This window comes from Colobus angolensis, unplaced genomic scaffold (genome assembly GCF_000951035.1).
Source record: "Colobus angolensis palliatus isolate OR3802 unplaced genomic scaffold, Cang.pa_1.0 Scaffold70, whole genome shotgun sequence".
Classification (NCBI taxonomy): domain Eukaryota; kingdom Metazoa; phylum Chordata; class Mammalia; order Primates; family Cercopithecidae; genus Colobus; species Colobus angolensis.
Genome location: NW_012120710.1, coordinates 2,606,541 through 2,628,534, shown reverse-complemented (window position 1 = coordinate 2,628,534; position 21,994 = coordinate 2,606,541). Strand labels below are relative to the sequence as shown.

The window sequence follows — 21,994 nt, the reverse complement described above, 5'->3', positions numbered from 1 at the left end:
GGCTGAGGCAGGAGAATGGCATAAACCCGGGAGGCGGAGCTTGCAGTGAGCTGAGATCCGGCCACTGCACTCCAGTCCGGGCGACAGAGCAAGACTCCGCCAAAAAAAAAAAAAAAAAAAAAAAAACATTCTCCAAAGTTGATATTTTACTATTTTTTCTTAAAAATCTTTAGAGAGGGGGATTCCATAATCCCCCACTTCATACATTCATAATGTGTAATGAACTTTAAATCTGATGTCCATGTACGTAAGTTGACATATTTATTTTGGACAAAATACTGCTTTAATTATTTTAATATTTCAGGCACCTTTTTTTTTTTTTGGTCTTGAGTGGTCCAAAAATTCATTTCAAATTTTAATTTCTATTAAATGTATACACATATCATTCTTTGGACTATTCCATCTTAATCTCTGCCATAGTTTAAACACATTCTTTTTCTGTCACCATTGGAAACAAAATCTATACACCTGTTCTTATTGTAGATGGACAATGACAGTCATAAAGCTCTTTTCACCTCTTTTTCTCTTTAGCTAAATGTGCCTCATGCATTAAGCCTTTTTCTTATTGAATCAATTTATGTGAAATCCAATTCTGTCTCTTGCCTTCTTTCACTGTACCATTTCCAAGTTCTACAAAAATAATACAATCAGACAGCCTGACCAGTTGGAAATAACCAGAGGCCTGGATTTGAGTTTTGGCTTTGCCATTATGGCTGTGTACAATTAGAAAAATGATTTAAATATACATGTCAAAGCCTCACCTTACATATATACAATTTTGTCAATCATACCTCAATAAAGCTTTAAAATTTTATAAAATATTTAACATTTCTCAGTCTAAATTTCCTCATCTGTAAAATGGGAACAAAAATAAATACTGTGATAACAAGCTATTGAGACAATTAAGGATAAGGTATGCAATGATCAATCAAAGTTATCAAATACTAAGTAGAAACTAACAATTAACAATATTCCTACTTTAGAATTGGTAATGATGCACAAAAAATTGTTTGTGATACTGCACTGTGTAAAATCCAGAGCAAATTTTCAAATGGAAAACATTATTTTGGCAATCTTTTCAAAAGGCTACTGGAATAAGGTGTGTGCATGTGTTAAAGTAAAAAAATCCCAGTTTTTCTCCTAGCAGATTACAGATCCCTACTGGAGAATCTGTATTTCTGTGAGCTGGTCTCCTAAAGAAAAAATTGGGCAAAATTTTACTTCTCAACTTAATCACCTAATTGGAGGAGGACCCTCTGGACTATGACACTAACCACTATAATTATGTAAAAAGACCCCAAACTCCAATTCCCTTTTCTTTTTATTGAAGAGCTACAGAAAAATAATGCTAAATCATATTAGTATAAATATAATGCTATTATTAATATAACAGCATAGAACTTTGGTGGAGAGCCTACTCAAATAGATTCATAGATTATACAAAGTGAGATCATCGACATCTATCCACATTAGGCTTAAAATTACATAAAATTGAGTTATTATCTCAAATATAAGCCCTGAATTATTAATAGAAACCAAATACATTTTATAGCATTACTAAGCAAACTTCCTTTATGAGATCAGAACTTTTTTAATGTGGTGGATTTTAAAATTTTTTAGAAGTCATTATTAGTCATTATGTCATTATTAGGGTATTAATGGTTACAGAAAGACTTCAGAAAATATAAAAAACCAAAGAGAGAATATAAAGGGCAAAGGGATGTGAAATGAGTAAAATATCACATGTCCAGATAAACATTCTTAGAACTCAGCCCTCCATTTCACATCAGGTATAAAAAGGGACAATTTTCACATTTGTTTCTTTAACTAGCTTTCCTTTGGAATTTGGAAAGTTCCTTACATCATCATTGTCACTGTCCAGACTTCCCTTCTTCTTTTTCTTTTTCTTCTCATCCTCCTTCTTTTTCTTGTCCTTTTCTGGAATGACATCATCGAGGAAGCTGAGGTCGTGCTGGGAGAAGAGGTAGTCCATGCCTTTTCTGACAGCTACAAGTGCCAAGATCTGAAAGAGCAAATATTAAAAGTATGGAAGAAACCATGTCAGATGAAGTCACAGCAAGCACAGATACTCTCCTATCAAAGTCCACAGAAACCTACTTTGTGTAAGGCTAGATAGAGTATGACAGACCTGATCTTGACAGTATGGACTTATACCAAGTGAACTCTCATAACTTTCTACATGGGGAAGTTGTTTCATAAAAGTCTTAGTTGAAACTCACTGTGTTTTGTTCACTGAAATGCATGATCACATTCAATTAGAATTTTAATGTGAAAGGACTGTTTTTCAAAACCATTTCCTTCCATGTGAGATTTTAAATAAAATAATTAAAAGTTTAAAGTCAAAAAATAGCTGACATATGATTTCTAAGTATTAAAAATTAAAATGTTATAAAGGTTTTTAGCAATCAAGAAAATCTGTACGACACATAGAACACTGAGACATCTTCAGAGTATTCACAATGAGGTAGTATTTGAATATGCACAGACCATTTCATTCACTGGGCTACTTCAATCACCACCATTAACTGAATACTTAACATGTCCTAGACACTATATTAAACTCTTAGGCAATATTATCTCATTTATTCTTCAAAACAAACCCCAAAATTAGGTGTTATTATTTCTGTCAAACAGCTGAGGAAACTGAAGGTTAGAGACATTAAGTACGTTGTCCAAGATCCTTAATGTCTGTGAGGGAGATGAACCCAGATAATTGAATAATACAAAGGGCCCCAGTTGTCTGCTTCCAAAACAAATATTCTTGACCTGTGTATTTCTGGTTCTATGAATTGCTCTTGAAGAAGAACTTCTGAAGGTACATTAAGATACTTCTGAAGGTAGACTTAAGATATCTTTATTCTACATTAAAATTAATATGCAGCAAGTTATAGTCATCCTGACTTGCTTCAAATTAAGCAGTTGTCTTTATCAGCCTCATGCTCTCGATATGACAGTTTCCTCATCGCTTAGAGAAATAAATAACATCTGTCCTAACTTCTATTACGGAATTCTTTTGTGACCAAATAAAAGTTCTGAAAAGACAAAAACACTTTAGAAAAGTAAAGCATTTAAAAATTATTATTTAGTACAAGCAAAAAGTGATTTATTGGATATAATTCAAATGTATCCTGCTCTAGCTTCAGTTTTCTTGGTTTCAGCAAAATTTGTAGGTAGGCAGATAACACTAATAGGTAAATCTGAGTGTTTCTCGTACTCAGTGTGCTTTTCAGTAAGTTAATATAGTTTTTTTTAAAAAAAAGGAAAGAAAGACATAAGGCACCATTAAGAAAAAAAATCTGACCCAACAAATATGACTAGTATTTAATATCCATTTTTTCTTGCATCCTTGGGAGAAAAAAAATTTCAAACAACAAATACAAAAAATAAAATAATAATCCTGGCTAAGAGTAAGAGGATTTTTATAAAAATAAAATGTGGTAAGTGTAGGAAAATTCTGTTTTCAAACCTGCGGGGGAGATAAAACAGACTCGAGGCTCCCTTTGTAACTTGCTTTAAGTGTACATAAATGCATTTTTTTTCAAGAAGTGAAGAGTTATGGTAAAGTATAAAATTCAGTAATGAAGCCAAATACAAAATTTCTTTTTCTCTTCTTTCACTTGTGACTCAGAGTGAAACAGTAGTTGCTTTACCTTGTTTCTCATCATATTATGACAAGGATAGAAAGTCCCACCTTATCTTTAAACTTAGCATTATGCAAACCACAAGAAATGTAAAAAGTGAACTTCTCACTCCATTTCTTCTCATGTACTGGATGAGTTCTCACAAGTTGCCAAGCACTTCTTTATTACTTGAACTGAAATGTCCTACGCTCTTACTTAGATTAATTCTATTGTACAACATTTAAAAAGTAATTAACATGCACTGGTGTCTACTATGTGTCAGGCATTGTGCTACACGTTTGATAGTCATTTTTGATGCTCAGAAAAACAACAATGCAACCCCCATTTTACTGATGAATTAATAGTAGTTCAAGGAAGTTTACTGATGAGCATGAACCAAGGCCAGTATATGAACTCAGGTGAGCCTGATTCTAAGGTCCCCTAGACAACCATAACCAGGGGAAATGTAAATTACAACTGATCAAAGTGATGAGGTCAAAGCTGGAAAAATTTGGAACAATACATAAAAGACATGTGAGTCTTCCATATAATGATAACCACGATACCCATATAATCTCACAGGTACATCGAATTAAAGGAATCCCTACCATTACTGGAAAAATGATAGCAGCCACTGTTGACTTGAGGATCCATAGCAGGGCCAGACACAACACCTGCAGGAAAGTGAACAGGTGGACTCTGCGCAGGGGAACATGACGCAGGTAGATAAAGTCAGGCTGATGCTTCAGAGGCATCAGAAGCAGCTTCAGACGATCCATGAACTGGGGAGGAAAGAGGAAAGGAGTCCAAATGCATTACTGCATTACATTTCCACTATGCCTAACTAATCATTACTGATTTATATTCTATAATTTAGGCAAGCAATGCCCTTTTCAGAGGACAAAGGAATGGTGAAGGAATGCAGAAATTTAGTCAAGCACACTAAAGCACAAGTCTTCAAATCTTTGTTATTATATTGTGGGAATGTTACGTAGATGTGTAAGAAAAAGCGGCCACTAAAGAATAAAGTCACAAAGCAAAACATAAATTCTAGGAGCTCATCTCCTAATTTCTATTTTTACTCTCTGAGTCTCAGGAAAGAGGATCTTTTGCCTATTTTAGTAATAATATGCTGAAGGAAGACGTCTAACTCATGTATCTTACTCTGCCTCAGTTGTCTTATCTGAAAAAAGAGGAGATGATACTATGCATCATATATTAACACATTTCAGGAATGTTTTAAGGATATAAAGGAAGTATTCAACTTAAAAATGGGAATACATTATGTTTTCATAAATTCCGTATTATTTATCTGAGTGGCATACCTTGACTAATACACTCAGCAATCTATCACCATTTCTTTTCAGAGAAAAGCTATATGAATACTACAGTGAGTTTCAGGGTCAACATCTGAACCTAAGAGAGGCTATCGCATGGTCATGTATAAACAGCTATTGAAATAACTACTGAGCATCTGTGTGCCAGGTGCTGTGCTTCAAAGAATAACTGCCGAATTGACCTTGCCAGTGACAAACGGGAAGATATTCAAGAACCTATCACAGGATCTTTCAATGAAAGATGCTCAGTAAATAGCTATTGAATTGAATAATCATGCAATATGAACTCTGAAATAATATCTCTATTTTCTTTCTGGAGGGAAAGAAGTGCAAAAGTAAATTAGACCATCACAATCTTCTCTAGTGATTTCTTACTTAAAGGGTTTTCTTTTTCCCTCTAGAATTATTTTTGACTGGTGGGGACCTTCTCATTTATAAAGTTTGAGTTACAAAATTTCTTTACAAATTACAAAACTTGCTAAATCAAATCTCACCAAAACGGTTTAAACAAGGGAGAATGGAGAAAGAAAGAGAAAAGCCATTAGAGGCAACAGCATTGCAGAATTTAAGAAATCTACTAGCTAGACCCTGGTTGTTTTTCCCCATCCTTACTATGTGGTTGATTTTTTCTTCTTTTTAATTAAATAAACATGCACTGAGTTTCAACCAATAAAGCCCCTAAAACACACAGAATTAAACTTCTGATCTAGACCAGGTCGTCAAGGACAAACAAAAATAGGAACTATTCGTCGGCGGGCCATTTCTGTTTCATATTTTTCCATTTTGGAAAATAAAGAATATTTACAATGGCAGATAAAAATAAGATATTTTTACAAATTTATACTTCTCAAAAGTTTCATGAGCACAAATAAACTCACATTCATCTAGTCCAGTCTATGAAGAACCACCTTGTATTTTGTAACAAATATCCAAAAGATGATGAACTCTACTCAGCAGACCTAAACAGAGAAAAGTAAAGTAGCCTTTTCTCTCTTTGGTGGTCTGGCCACTTGCCCAGTTCTATCTGACTTTAAAACTAAATTAATCTGAATTTGATAAGCAAAAGCAAAGACTATTTTGAAGGGGTTCAAATAAATTCTTACGATGTTCACAGGACATGCAGTCTTTTCCCATTAAAATGTTACTAAGTGCTAAATAAAGCTACAGTTAACAAGGTGCCAGAAAACAGCATAAGTACTTCCAGTTTCCTGGTGCCAATTAAATTAAAACCCAACTGAAAGACAAAGTCCCTTACAAAGTTTTCCCTAATGATTTTTTTTTTTAAAGAGACAGGTTCTCACTATGTTGTTGAGGCTGCACTAAAACTCAGGTTCAAGTGAACCTTTCACCCCAGCCTCCCAAGTAGCTGAGACTAAAAGTGTGCACCACCGTGCCCAGCTGATAATGATTTTATTAAAAGTGTGTCAGTTTTCCCAAAGTTACGAATAGCTAAAGTTTTCAACAACAGCAATACATCAACCACATTGACTTGATTCTTTGGTTGGTAAAAAACTTTTGATTATCGATCATAGCCATGTGAAAAGCAAATCAATACCCTGTTCTTAGTATACAGTTAAGGCAAATGGATAAATACGGCCTTGAAGACACACAGAAAGGGTTAGGTATCCTTCCTGAGACGGTAAAAAGGAGATAAAGATGGGTAAGGGGGGAGGAAAAGAAAGATTATAGCCTCTCGCTTTCTTGGTTAAATGACTTTTAACAGCCTATTTCAAAAATGAGTATGTATGGTAACTTTTGCTAATACTGGCTAACCTGTCGATTAAACCAGAAATGAAAAGCAGGTGAATGGTGAAGTGGAAAATAAATGCATTTTACAAACGCAGCAGTTAATAAGGATTAGCACTTTTCTTCAAAGATCTGTTACTGGACTATTCTTATTACTAGAAAAACACTACTGTACTTACATTGCTGTTCAAAAACTTACCTGCACACCATTAAGGGATGCTACTCCCATATACAGGAACACACCATAGAGTACAGGCATGGGTATAAACTAGAAAGAAAAAAAATTGGACAAAAGTTAAAAACGATAATAAGAAAAAAGAGGAATGAAGAGGAATCATTTAAATGAAGGCTAAATCTAAAACTAAAATATAGGATAGAATAACATAGTGACCTCTAACTAGTATGCTTTACTAGTCAATTGATGAACTTCTAAACTCTTTGTAAGAGAAATAAATGAAGAAGGGTAAAAAGGACTTTCAACTTTCGTTGGATGCTTGTTTTTTTGTGAGCATGCATGACCTTACTAATACCTTTTTTTAATTAATGGAGGAAAAGTTCTGTTTCCCTTTATCCTGAAAAGGAATGACTATGTAAACCAGAAGCTTGTATGGACTGTGAGGTAGACAGAAATAGAGACATTAATAGATGGTTGCCTCACTCTTGAGACCAAGTTCCTTTCAATATAGTTTGTTGATTTTTGTCCTTAATAATTTTTGCCATATCATCTATCAGCTTGGTGTATATATGCCTCTTTCAATAAAATAAACATCAAAAGACTGTGCCCTCACTTCCTGTGAATATTATGAGAACTAACTAAAAAGAACACTGCTTGAAAGGACCCTGGAGCACCTGGAAGCAATTAATTACACACATGGATTAATACACATCTTTTAAAACTGAATTAATACCTTTTCATGCATTAACTAGCAAAAATATTTTATATTAATACAAAGTGTTTTAACAAGGAGAAGTGATGACTGTAAACTGTATCTATTCCTAGACCTTTGAAATGTCCCTAGTACTGAGGAAACTAAGCAAATCAAGGATGATTCTGTTTCTGGGAAGTCTTCTGTTTGAAAAACAAAAGGTTCTCAACCTTACAATTTGAAAAGAAGTTCAAGTAATTTCAGGATTTTTCAAAGCTAAAATACTAAAACCGCAAGTCAATTAAGGCCAGTCTTACCAAATCCACATAAAGGAGGCTGTTGTAACCAGAAAACATAATATGGCTTTAGAGTAATTTTAAAAATACTGCACGTACTAAGCATAATTTCTATCAGCCTCTCCTTGTGATTGTCTAAAGTAGTTCCCTATCTGAGACTCTTTGGCCACTATTCGAGAATGAGTAAATTCTAAAATGTGTAACAAATATTTCCAATTTTTATTGGTTAGCCATAGGGATGCTTAAATTTATGTGAAATAAATATACATATATATATACACACACACACATAAAATCAAATGCTTCTTCAAAAAAGACTAGCAATTCTAATGTAGCTAATTTTGCTCTTGATGTCAGAAAAAAATAAAAGTGACATAGAATGTTGATGGGGGTAGGAGGGATGATGTTCCTGCTGGGGAAGCTGTAATACCTAACAGTCACCACAAAGAGGTGAACATATCACACTCAAGCCTCTTTTATTTCTGACACATGCCTTCATTTTTTTGCAATGTACATGTTTCTATTCCTTGTGATTCTTGTGTATAAATGTACCATAAAGTAAAAAAATAAAACTAAGAGAAGGATCATTTCATAGCTTTGATTCATTTTTTAAACATCTTCCATTTTTCTTGTCATTTCATTTGTAATTTGGTGGGTGGTGGGGGTGGGGCGGCTGGAAGGAAAGAAAAGTAAGAAGGGAAAAGAGAAGTATAGTTCAACCATGGAAAACTAGTTAGAATTCCTGCAGTAGTTACTTTTTAATCTGGGTAAAGCATTTGTCTAGCTTGAAAGAAAGCTACCACAAAGGGACCATCCCTGGCCTCAACCCCACTCCTCAGCTAGGCTTAGCTAAATGTTTTTTCTAATGTGGTTCTAATGTCAAAGTGAAGGACACTTTTGCCTTGGTGCTTAGGTCCATTCTATGTGAATTTATGATTACAGATATCACCAAATCTACAACAAAATAAAATCAGAAGGTGTCAGTAACACAGAATGGCATGGGTTGTGGGTAGAAAAATAGCTTTAGACATGAAGATGTTTTTTAAACAGTTATTCTTTGTCGAAAAGGAAATAATACATATAAAGAAGGCTATTAAGTTGACTTTGGGCCAATTTCAATGTCATAAAAATATATCTTTTGAAATTTGCCATTTTCCTTATGATAATGCAACACCTCATTAAAAATCTTCCAGTATGGAAACTTTGATGAAACTTGACAGAATTATTGGGTTAGAGGATACTTTTTATTGGATTTAGTTCATGAGTCACAGGAGGTCAGTCTTTAAAAATTCATCACAAAATAATCATTTCTTGTAATAGAAATTTCTCAAAGGAGGAAAGAGAAGATGCATTTTAAGAAGATGGAATTCCATCTTAAGTTAAACCAGTATAATTTACATAATAATAGTAGGTAGATATTTTTACAAAGCAAGACAGGAATAATTAAAACATAAACAGCACAAAGCATACCAGGCTTACAGGCATATCAAGAACTGCCAAATGATAAAATTATGTAAAGGAAATTTTATAGACAACCAATCATACCCAGAAAGCACAAAAGTAAATTATAAATAAGATTACCATACATGAAATCAAATATTGCTCCTACAAGCCGATGGAATAATTGAGATAAAATCAAAATAGCGGTTAACATATTCAGACCATGTCACCAAATTTTTCAAATTCTAGTGAACACAGTTCTACTCTTTTTCACTTATACCTCCCTTTGATGTGCTGATAGTATTTGAATATTCCCAGAAGAGTCAACGAGAAAGGGTAAATTTAAAAACAAGGGTAGAGTGTAGTTGTGCAACCAGAATTAGGTAGGACAGTGAGATCTTCTAGCAGAGTAATGGTCACTATGTGTGTGTGTGTGTGTGTGCGCACACACGCATGTGTGCATGTATGTGTATGCGTGTGTGTGTGCACACATGTGAATGTACAACCCAGAATGAGATCCTGATTAAGAGCATGGGCACACAAGTCAGACAGGCCTAGTTTCAAATTCTGGCCCTACCACTTCTGTAACATTGAGAAAATTATTAACTTTTCTTATCCTCAGTATTCTCATTCAAAAGAAGGTATGATAAAGACTATATCACATAAAATATGTAGTCCAGGGCCTGGTTCTGAATAGATGATAAATGATAAAGGGGATATTAATGTCATAATCATCACGAGGACCTGACTGGCAAGTTGAGAAGCCTACAATTGCCCAACAGAACTCTCTTTGGTCCTCAGTGGTCAGGGTGGAAAATGGCAGGAGTACAGACCAAAAGAATGGCTGCAAAGGCCAGACTCAAAGCCCTGGTTTTATTTAAGTTCTATTATATTGCCCTTTCAGCAATAACAACTATATTCAGAAACATGTTATTCAAATAATATCCTAATTCCCTTAAATCTTGAAAATCTAAGCTGATAAGGAAGTATTGACTTGCAATCTGGTTCCTAGTCATTGAAGAAACTGGAATGAGGTATGATGAGGAGTTTGTGAAAATGCTGTATTTATCTGTACATGAGAGGATTAGAAGTTGGATCAAAGAAGCTGAAGATCATCTCATGGAAAATGAAAGTGAATGAGTTCTTTGAGAGCAGGTACTATGTTTTGTTTTAAATGGTTGAAAACCCTGAGGGTTACGAGATTGGCTTTCATGTCAGAACTGCCTGAATTCACATTTTGACTCTATTATTTATGAACTTTGTGACCTGGAAAGTCACTAATAAATTTTCTTATCTGTAAAATAGAGACAATTCTTTTGTAGGTGTCATTCATTGAAGGACTAAATTTTAAAAATCTGTGCTGAGCCCTTAATCAAATGCCAAGCTCAATAAATGGCAGCTACTGTTATCATCATCATCATCAGCATCACCATCATCTCCACCATTTTGCTTTATTTCCCTGGCACTGAACAAACAGACATATTGTGGCATATTGTAGAAGCTCAACAAACATTTTCCAAATACAAATTAAATGCTCTCCTGATTTTAGAACACTAAACAAATATTAAAGATAAATATGACTACTCCTAATTAACTTGAAATAAACTATTTCAAGCAAGGGCAACAAAAGTAGCAGTGAACTTCACTTGATTCTTATTTCTTCAGACTTGCCAGAAAAATGGGAAAAGTAAGCTCAAGGAAGTGCCTTTCATCTTTTTGATGCTCTTTAGCCTCCTCTGGTTTCCCCATACAGAATACTCACTTACCAGGCAATATTTCTGCTGCAGAAACACAGAACTAAGCTGTTTAACCAGCTCTGGATGCCAGTTATTCTTCCTTCCCAACAGTTCACTACTGAATCAGCTGTTACATTCAGTGCCTTTGAGGCATGCATGACTGTTGCTGGCTAGGGTCAATGGGGTATCCTCGTGAACCTAAAATTGTAATTCCTTACCTTCTTCTACATAAAATATCTTGGCAAAGAGATCAAAATAAAAAATGAAAAACTTCATGTTCAAAGTAAGCTTGCATAAACAGGCAGGGGAAACAACTTCCTACACTGCTTAATGCATGAAAGAAAATTACTAGGATCATCTGAGACCATCAAACTTGTGAGGGATGTATGGAGTTTGCAGAAATGGTGTTGAGCCATTTCATTTTAAAAAGTAAAAGTAAGACATTTCTCTTTTCCCATGCATTTGATCTGCCCTTTCAAAGACAGACTCTTAAGTAAAATGATTCTCTTAAGTTGTCCTCTAGTTCTCTAAAAAAACACATAGTCACAAAGGGGAGGAAAAAAGGTTCCCTACTCCAGCATAACCCCTGACACCACTTTCTGTGTGAATTCTAAGGTTAATTGTTAATCTTGACTCTCACTTAGTCATAACTTAGGTTTTAGTTAAACTGTACCCTCAATATCTGCTTCTTCCTGTATTGACTTTTCAAATGAGCTAACAAGGGATTTGTGATAAATGCACATAACTTACCAAACCTCAATGGTACATGATCTGAAAGTAGCTGACTTTATCAGGAGTTGTGATTCCAGAAGGAATAGCCTAACTTACTGAAGTAAGGAATCACAACTGTGAATCCTTGACTATTTTATTCTTGTTGTTTTTAAGTATAGGTTTTGTACAGTATGCTATAAACTATATTGCCAAAACAATTTCATTTCCCATCTTTTGGGGAAAACCTTGCTTAATAAAAACGTTTGTTGGACTGCATTTTTCCTTTATTCTTACAATGACTCTTTGGGTTAACGCAAAATTGCCAGGTGGAAATAGTCACAATCATGGACACTAGCAGCTGAATGAGGGTGAGCCTAGGTATGGGTTAATTAAGGAAAGTCAAAGGAAAAGAAAGCTCATGTTCACTGATCTCTTACAGCTCTCTGCCTTGCCTTCTTTCTCTACATTCTAATCTGTTTCTGTAAATACTAAGGCACTTTGCCTATCAGGGGTGAAAAGAATCATTGTAAAGAACAAAAGAACTTTCAGCTTTAACTCCTCTGCAGCCATATTTGGGTGCAGGGTGAGAAAATAGTTAGGAAGAGGCGTTGTTGAAAATGTAAGTCTTGCATCTCTCCTAAAAATAGTAATTATACAGTGTCTGTTCTCTGTGTCCCCTTGGAATCATCCATGATTACTCAACTGTCAGATTCTCTAGGAATAAAGCCAATCTGCTATAACGTATACACACAAAAGGAACTTTTAAACACATCTGACTTTTTTGAATTACGATTTTATACTGTATTAATGAAAAGAAATAATATAAAAATAAAAGAAAAATGGGAGATGTGATAAGTAAATTAGAACTGATGAAAAGATTTCTGCCCATTTATTCCTCACCAGTGACTGAGCACAAAAAGAGCTCATAAAAGAAACTCTGCAGCTGCTTGAAGTGAGCCCACCTTCAAGGAACCCACAGGGAAAATTCATTTCTAGGAGAGCCTCTCACAACATAGGTTCATAATTATCTGCAATGAACTCTCTAAAAATGATCTCACTAGATGAGGTTCCATTGCCTAAAAGGTAACGCTGTCATTAGGCTTTCCACCAGCTGATGTGCTGGTGCCTATAGGATAACAGAGAAACATAAAGCATTTGGCAGCAGATTCGATGCTGTGAAAGTCACCACACCTTCACATCTATTCCATAACTTGCTTTGCACTGGCAAAGGTGACAAAAGGTTTCCCTCTATCCCTGCAGAACATAAGCTCTGTACTCTTTTAAGGCCCTCTATACCTAGTCAGAAACAACTTTTCTGAGGTTATTTTTCATCTTAACGTCTTGTGTAAGATAAGATACATATTCCTCATGAATCCAGTCAGAAATTAATTAAACCAGTTAATTGACATTGTGGAAACCAAGGAAAAAAGATGAATAATTACATATTTTAACTGTTTAACAAGTATTTTGTGTGCACTGTATACATCAGTCTAAACACCCTGAAGGCAATCTTAGTCTTATTTATAGGTCAAAGATATTACAGTTCCATTGCCTCAACTTCATCTGATTGGCAACGGACATAAAATTTGCTAATTTTAGAGAAACAGAGGGCTTTTGCTTTTCACTTTTTGTACTTCTATATTGTTTGAATTCTTCAGAAGATTGTACTGCCCCACTACTTATGTAATTAAATGAACATTTTAAAAGTCTTTAAAATTAAAATTGTTTAAAAATAAACATTTTAAGAGAAAATTTGTTAGGACATCATTAGCAGTGGTTGTTTATAGCTGTTAGGTCCACGGGTGACTTTCATGCTTTGTACTGTGGTACAAAGCATAAGATACAAATTATCAATAATTCACAAGCATGTTTATATGATTGAAAAAAATAAAATGTTTGCATCACAGAAGAAAACTGGAAGCTTCATGAAGAGGTATACACTAACTTTCATTAGTTTTTTTTCCTACTTCTTAATAGGTTTTCACATACAGTTTATATTTATCTATCTAGGCAGATATCCAACCCATCAATAAACCTATATATTGACTCCTAATTTTCTAAACAAGCTGTATCATACAAATTTTCTTCTTCAAAAGTTCATTTCTAAAGCTTTCTAATTATGAGTCAGTAATTTTACTCTGATTTACCTTTGTGAATTACGAGGTCGTCTGATTCAAATAAAATAGAAACAAAGTAATAATTAACAATAGTCGAAAAATTTCAAAATGGTCATCCTGCATCACTCATGTTATTTAGGAGTCTAATGAGGGAAGAGGGACAAGATTTGGATATAAGCAAATGGAAGGTGATAGAAGAAAGAATGTATAAAAGATAAGGAGAATAAAAAATATCTGTGTGGAGGAGGGGGAGATGATCAGTCTAATTCAATTGCATGAAACTGTTTTCACAGATCAGAAAGTTTGGATATTGTTAATTTAATACAGTTCAATCAAGTAACTGCAAAACTAAGGATAAGGGAGGGGATGAAAGACTGAGAAGGAAATCAAGACAAAAGCTATTTAAAGCCCTCTTTCTACTTGACCCCTGCTTCAATGTGTTCCAGAACTGATGAGAATCTTGCAAATATCTCATAAGGAATTTCACTCTTCACATGTCCAATTATATGTCAGTGTTCTGAGAAGAAGGAAGAGATGAATGTTTCACATATTTACCTTCAAGATGGGAGCCATAAAGACTGACAGACCAGTCAGAATAAACACAAGGGTTCCAGTGACTCTTTGTTCCCTGAAACCAAATCAAAAGATTACCAATCTACCTCTTGTCTTCATAAACATGCTCTTGTCTTTTCACCTTCAAAAAAAAAAAAAAAAACAAAAAAACTACACATTGACAAAATCAGTGTTTGGCTAAAGCAACAAAGGTGTTGGTATCACGTAATTAGTACCTCAAGGATGGTGTATAAACTCAACATAACTATAAAAAAAAATCTTAAAGTGATTGCAATATGTGATTTGAATTCATGAAGAAAGAAGTAATCCTGCTAAATCTTTTGCTCCTTTTAGAATTAAGAAAGAAAAATCACTTGCTCTTGGTCCATCAATTACTGGCCTCTTTGAAGACCTTATTTTTTAAAGCAATTTATCCTCTTGTGTAATTACCCTTACACCTTCTTTCATAGGAGACAGATATTACATTGTCCCATATTCTAATTAACAAACAGCTCAAGGAAATTTCATTAGCACAATAAATCACATCAGTCTAATTTCCAAATCTACAACAACAAAAGTACTTTTCAACAAATATAATTCCCATCCTACACCCCCTCCCCCACCCCCCAAAAAAGAATCACCCACTGTTTTGGCGTGGGAAACGATGGCTGTGTCATGTGAGCTCTCTACCCAAGCACTTATGAGCAGAAATGTGCAGTAAAAAGTGCTCAGCAGAGTATGAAAACCTTTTACTCCTGCCCTTCACAGCTACCCAAATTGACCAGTTGGAGGTTGAAGTTGTTCAGTGTTTATGGGGACAGAAAATGAATTGGAAAATAACAATATCTTTCCCTTTACAGAATCTTAAAAGTCATAAGCAGACTCAAGAGTTTTAGGGCCTTCATACATGACTGTGATACAGTAAACACTGCGGCACCAAAATCACCTGCATGTTGAGGAAAGAAAGTAATCTGGTTGTGTTTTTATGTTGCAACATTTAGCCTTTTGGAAATCCATGAAAATGATATATCATGAGGAGTAAACTAAAAAAATCACTGAAACCTCTGATGAAAATTTAGTCCTTTCTGGAACAAAAATATATAGGAATAAATTAATCATCACAAGCCCTGTCTCCTCCAAATCTGCCCATTTCCTTAAGATTGCCACATAGATGTGTGCACAGCGTGTTTTGGCGAGTCCTTTTCCTCTGAGTTAACACACCTCACTCCTAGAAACTTTGGTTGTTCTCCAGGCGCAGAAGTCTCTGTCTCCATTTTCAGACTGTCGATGTGAGCAATGGAGATGACCGTAGCAGCTACATACCACGGAAGAGCCATGAGGGAGCATATCACCATGAGGATGGCCACCCAGAAGAGATCCAAGTGATACCCTGCTCCTTTCTGTAGAAAGAGATAACAAAACCATGTGAAGAAAAGACTCATATTTGCTATCTAGTCATATTTCCAGAGGGGAATTAAGATGACCAAAGGAAACCGACTTACTTTGCTTGGTAAGTCAAACTCCCTGAAGGAAGGGACTTTATCTTCTTTGTATTATTCCCCCTAGCAATTAAACATACAGCTGCCTCTTACAGCTGCTATGTTAGAGACCTTCTCTACCACAGCGTTGAATAATTGTCTAAGACTTAAGTCAAAGATACACTTATTATTTCTTTATTCCTAACCTCTCTGTATACAATTTTCTAATCAGAACAATGGAGATATATATGCCCACTCCATAGAGGAATTAAGACCATTCACTGAAGTAACAGAGGCAAAGCATCTTGTAGCAATTTAAACCGCAGTTGTCAATGTCATAGGTGCTTAACAAACAGTGATAGCGGCAGTAGTGGTACTGGTTGTTGTTGTTAAGATAAACATAATAAGCACCTTGAAAGCAGGCACCCTGCCTTCTCTGCTGGACGGCGCTGAGTAGTATGCTGTTCATCAACTTACATAAGGATCCGAAAGCAAGATTGAGAAGGTATGTAGGCCATTTCTCAGCTTTCATAATATATGAAAGGAAATGTTTAACCACCTATTATATATCATCATTAAGGTAATAGACACTCCCTTAATCAGAATAGGCCGATTTCAAACATTGCCCAATGGTCACAATAACATTTACTGACTGGAAGAGCAGACAATGTAACAAAAGGTCTAGCTTTTTTACTCATGAAATAAATATTGTTAAATGTGTCCCCAATGTTATTCTATGGTTCTATTTCTTTGCTCTATTTATGAAGAAATCAAATACTTGATACCCCTACGGAGCCTGAGAAAATAGAGCAGTCCATTTTCACAGCATGGAAGCAGCACTGCCAAGAGCCAGAATATGACCAATCCAAGGAATAAAGACGCTGGTTTTAATAAATGAGGATGTGATTTACACTAGGAACCTGGTGACTGTTATCATTCAGATCTTGTTACAGTTCGTCACAACACTGCTCTCCTCTCACTGAAATGCCAAGATTTCACCCCTGGCTCGCACACATGGATCTAATCATGTTCTGAGAACTCATCACAGGCAAGCGGAGCTGGTACAAGAAAGAAAAGCATGTATTCACCTAGCCCAGGCTTGGCTAAAAACAAAAATCTACTTGGGATTATGAATATAGGTTAATATATATTCATAAAACCAGTTTTTTTCAGGAAGGCATAATAGCTTGAATTGAGAGTGGTGTAAGGCAGAGGAAAGGAGGGCAGAGGTGGGATGAGCTGAAATAAATTTGTTCAATAATGACTAATGAGGTGAATACCATGATATATCTGAGATTTCAGTCATTCATTCTTTCAGTGAATATTGACTGACAACTTAGTACCATGCTGGTGACACATCTGTGAATAAAACAGACAAAAAAATCTTTCCCTCATGGAGTTTCCATTCCACGGAGGGAGACGACAATGAATACCACAAAAAAGTAAAATATGCAGCATCTCACATAGTAATAAGTACTATGGAGAACTATCAGAACCTAGGCTTGTAGGATGAGTGTAATAGGAAACCACTGGAGGGTTTGAAATGGAGGAGGGTCACGGTTTGCTTATGTTCTAAACACACTGGCTGCTGTGTTAGGTAAATAGGGAAAGGATAGTAAGACTACATAACCATTGGAAGAAATTGTGATGATTAGAACCAGAGTGGTGGCAGTGAAGATGGTAAGAAGCGGCTGGGTTCTGGCTATACCTTAAGGTGGAGCCTACAGAATTCTCTCTCTCCTGCCTGTTTGTGTGTCTAGAACCTCACTATGGAGCATTCATGATCTGGCCTCTGTTCACATCTGCAGCCTCATCTTTCATCTCTCTCCAGATTGGATCCTGTGCCACCACCACTTTCAACCACCTGCAATGCCTCATATGTGTTTCTTTCACTGATACCTTTTGTGTGTTTGCCCACATAGCCTCCCCTACCCAGAATAACCTCTACTCTTCCTTTGTTCTTTCTCTCGCTCAGTCCTATTTATCCTTAAGACTTCAATTAACCCTCATCTTTTCTGGTAGGTTTTCCTGCCTTAACCTAGGTGAGATAAGTAAGTCAAGTTGGGTTAGTTCTCCTCCTTTATGTTTCCCTGTTTTTCATTTTACGCCTTCCTCTATCACAGCCCTCATCACACTAATTCTGAAATTATATATGTATTCATCTGTCTTTGACATTAGAACGTAAGTAACATGAGGACCTGGACTGTATCTTATTTTCTCTGTATTCTGAATACCTTAGCAGAGTGCATGATGCACAGCTGATTCTCAATAAATGTTTATTTTTAGAAATGGACAAATAGCATGCATATACTCCCCTTATTGGCAACTATAAACTCTTATTTAGCCATGAAACAAATGTAAAACTTTATTGTTAATTTGCAGACATGAGAAACATTTGTGGGGAGGGAAAAAGGAGAAAAACAGTAGAGACATCACAGAATTTTTAAGCCCTCTTTAGACTAAATCACTGAAGTCCATATTAGAAGTACCAGCAGGGTAATAATGAGCAGAATCCACAAACCTTGTTACCAAAAAACCTGTAGTAACCTAAGGATATGCACACTAGCCAAATGAATGGATCAAAAGAATAGCTTATGTAAAAAAATCACCCATGTTACCCTGAGTCATCTTGATGCTTTCTGGATCTATTTTAACTAAAACAAGTTTGAGTTATATATGTTGAAGACTAGCAAAAAGGGCCCATATGAAAGAGGGTGAAATGAAGATTTTAGGTGATGGACTATAAAGGTAACTATCTATAAGCATCAGAATAAACAAAGGTTCTGAGATAAAATAATTAGAGATAGACAAGTATTCTGCTCCCCTTGACACCACTGCTTTGAGATCGAGAACATCCTGGCTAACACAGTGAAACCCCATCTCCACTTAAAAAATACAAAAATAGCTGGGCGTGGGGGCAGCACCTGTAGTCTCAGCCACTGGAGAGGCTGAGACAGGAGAATGGCATAAACCCGGGAGGCGGAACTTGCAGTGAGCCGAGATCCGGCCACTGCACTCCAGCCTGGGTGACAGAGCAAGACTCCGTCTCAAAAAAAAAAAAAAAAAAAAAAAAAGTCTTCCTTCTCCTCAACCACAGTGGACTTCTTTATGTTCTTAAGGGGAAGGGAAAATGACCAATGTGACCTGAAGGCCCTACCTGGTCTGCCTCTACCTCCTCTCCAGCCTCAACTCTCTCATTGCAGCCACACAGGATTATATCAATCACCTATTCTCACCAAGTACCTCCTTTTGTAAGGCCTATGCATACACAGTGATTTCTTTGGGTGTCCGAAATAGTCTTCCCACCCAGCCTCATTTAGCTAATTCTTGCTAACATTTTAGGTCTCAATATAAGTGCCATCACATTAGGGAACTCCCTGCACTCTCTCAACATACTATCTCCTTCTGCTTCACAACATCAGTCACATTTGCAGTGCCACATTCTGCATAATTATGTGAATTGTGCCTCTCTCTCTCTCATAGTTCCATGAGGACAGGAACCATGTATGTTTTTGTTCACCATCAAACTAGCACTTGGCACAGTGTGTACCACAGAGTGGATACTCTAGATAAATGTTTGATGGATAAATGAATAAATGCTAATTCACTCATTCAATGGCACTCTGCTAGACCCTAGAGGTAAAACTATAAATAATACAGTCCTTCCCTCCAGTGGTTTACTGTAATGGTAGAGCTGGTCAAAACAACAGGTGTTTATAAAACCAGTGTTAAAGTACAGGTGAATTCAGGGTGCTGAGAAAGCATCCAGGAGGGGTACCCAACTCAGCACAAAGTCAGGGATGGTTTGCATAGGGGTAGAATTTAGGCTGAGTTCTAAAATATGAGCCATAACCAGCTCAGAGATAAGAAGTAGGTGAAAAACTATGCAAAGCAGGCTGCCATTCTAAGAAAATGAAATAAATTTGCTGCACAGAAGAAGATGGCTAGAGAAGTTAAGAACTTTTATGTTTTGCTAAAGGCTTTGGAATTTTTTATCACAAGAGCAATGGAAAGTCACTGAAGGGTTTTAGGCAGGCAAGTGATATAATCAGATTTCTATTTAGAAGGATGGCTCTGTTGGGACTATAAATGGTATATTGAGAGTGGTCAAGATTAGAGGCAGAGGACAGACACGACAACACTGTCATAATCCAGGCTTGAGAAGTTGCAGTTTAAACTAAAGGAACAACATTGAGGAGAGTTTATGGACAACGAGGTCAAAGAGAAAAAAGTGATACATTTATTTCGTCAAATTTCAACATGCAAGGCTTACCATGTCTAGTACAGTGTCCGACACATGCTAAACTCTGGAGACACATTTGTTGAACAGAGTGGTAAAAGCTATGCTTCAAATTCATGTTGCCCCAAACTACTGCCATGAGACCCAAGAAACAAACGGTTATGTCAGAGAAGTTGTTTCTGCAAAACCACCTATATATGTATAAAAACAAGCCACTTCTAAGATGTCCCTTTGAGTTAAAAGTATCTGAATGACTAGATTTGAATGGAATAAAAATAATATTCAAATACTGGTCCTTTTTATATAAAGAATACTGCAAGAAATATGGAAAACAGTATTTTTCAAAAATAACATATGAAACTTTTTATCTGTTCTGTACTCCTCCTCCCCACTGCCATTACCTTTTTCAGATTCTCATCCTTTCTCTCCTGGATTATGCAGCAGCCTCTTCCCACCCACCTTCCCCTTCCACTCAGCTCCCCACCACCCACCTCCACTCTTGCTCCTCCCCCATCCATCCTCACTGCTGCCAGACTGAGTGTTTCAAATGCAATTCTGACCCATCAAGCCCAAGCTGAATGTTGCTGAATAGGGTAGGCCACAGGCAGATGAGAAGGCCGAAGAATACAAAGCCTCCCTTTCCATGCTCCTACATCTAAAACTCTGAGGAGGCCCTCAAGGATTCCAGAATCTCTACCAATCCCTCAAGGTGCCTTGCACATTCTGTGCTCCTGCACTTTCCTATGTGTCACTCTTTGAATTGGGATTCTGCTTCTACTCCTTGACATTTGTTTAAAGTCATTCTCTCCTTTCAGTGCTCCATGCAAATTCCCCTTCTTCCTTCACACCATCCAGCAACCAACCCTCAGCCCTCAATGCTGCTCTCACCACAAACGTCCCTGTTTTTCTCTTGTCCCTGACAACCCACTCTCCTCACGAACGAATCTTTTTTAAAAATCGAAATCATTATATGCCACTTCCCTGTTTAAAGTGATTCCTGTTTCACTTAGAATGAGAAACTAAACGCTGTAAAATTATCTTTAAGTTTCTACATCAGAGCCTCCTCCCAGAACTATTTTGCGCCGATCTCCACTCCCAAGAGACATTTGGCAATGCCTGAAGACATTTTTGGTTGTCACAGCTGGAGGGTGTAAACGCCTCTACTGGTGAGAGACTAGAGATGCTGATAAACAGCCTACAATGCACAGGAAAGCTACCACCAACAAAAAATAATGTCCAACTGTCAATGATGCTGAAGTTCAGAAACTTTGTTCCATGTGACCTGGCCCCATTAACTTTGACCTCATCTCAATGAATTAATTCCCCAAGTTTCAGTCACAATGGCCTCTTATACGTTTCTCAATACGCCAAGCTCCTTCCCACCCTGGGCCTTTTGCATTTGCTCATCTCTTTGGATGGGAAATGATTCTTTAATAAATACTCATTGAACACCTATCCTGTGCTAGTAGGCTCTGTGTTAGATAAAACAACAAATAAGACAGAATACTTGCCCTCTTAGAGTTTACAGATTATTAATTGAGGGCAGACATGAAAACAAATAATTTAATGTACATGCAAGGTACAAGGCACAAAGAAAGGCATAGTCATTCCAACCCTGGTGTTGTAATAGACAGGTGGTGAATAGGGAAAATCCATTAAACTCCTTCAGGGCACAGACTGCAATGTAGAACCATTTTTATCTTCAACATCTAACACAAGTGTTCCATACCTAGCAAGCACTCACAAAATGCTCAAAAGGTTAAATATGCCCTTTAAAGTTTAAAAGACTTCTTGTTTCCATGAATACAAACCAAACGGTTGTTCTATTTTCTGA

The 21,994-nt window shown here is 36.3% G+C and overlaps 1 protein-coding gene across 3 annotated transcripts in view; it reads right to left on the bottom strand.

Moving 5' to 3' along the window:
• Positions 1-21,994, bottom strand: part of SLC4A4 (solute carrier family 4 (sodium bicarbonate cotransporter), member 4) — a 343,922-nt gene that overhangs the window by 14,149 nt on the left and 307,779 nt on the right. For 2 of the 3 annotated variants that reach the window (XM_011927128.1, XM_011927127.1), the window contains exons 18-22: positions 15,664-15,842; positions 14,446-14,518; positions 6,924-6,992; positions 4,250-4,423; positions 1,862-2,023 (exon numbers count right to left, since the gene is read on the bottom strand). In XM_011927128.1, coding sequence (XP_011782518.1) covers positions 1,862-2,023; positions 4,250-4,423; positions 6,924-6,992; positions 14,446-14,518; positions 15,664-15,842 — 657 coding nt within the window. The remainder of the gene's footprint in view (positions 1-1,861; positions 2,024-4,249; positions 4,424-6,923; positions 6,993-14,445; positions 14,519-15,663; positions 15,843-21,994) is intronic. The other variant, XM_011927129.1, reaches the window with a different exon arrangement.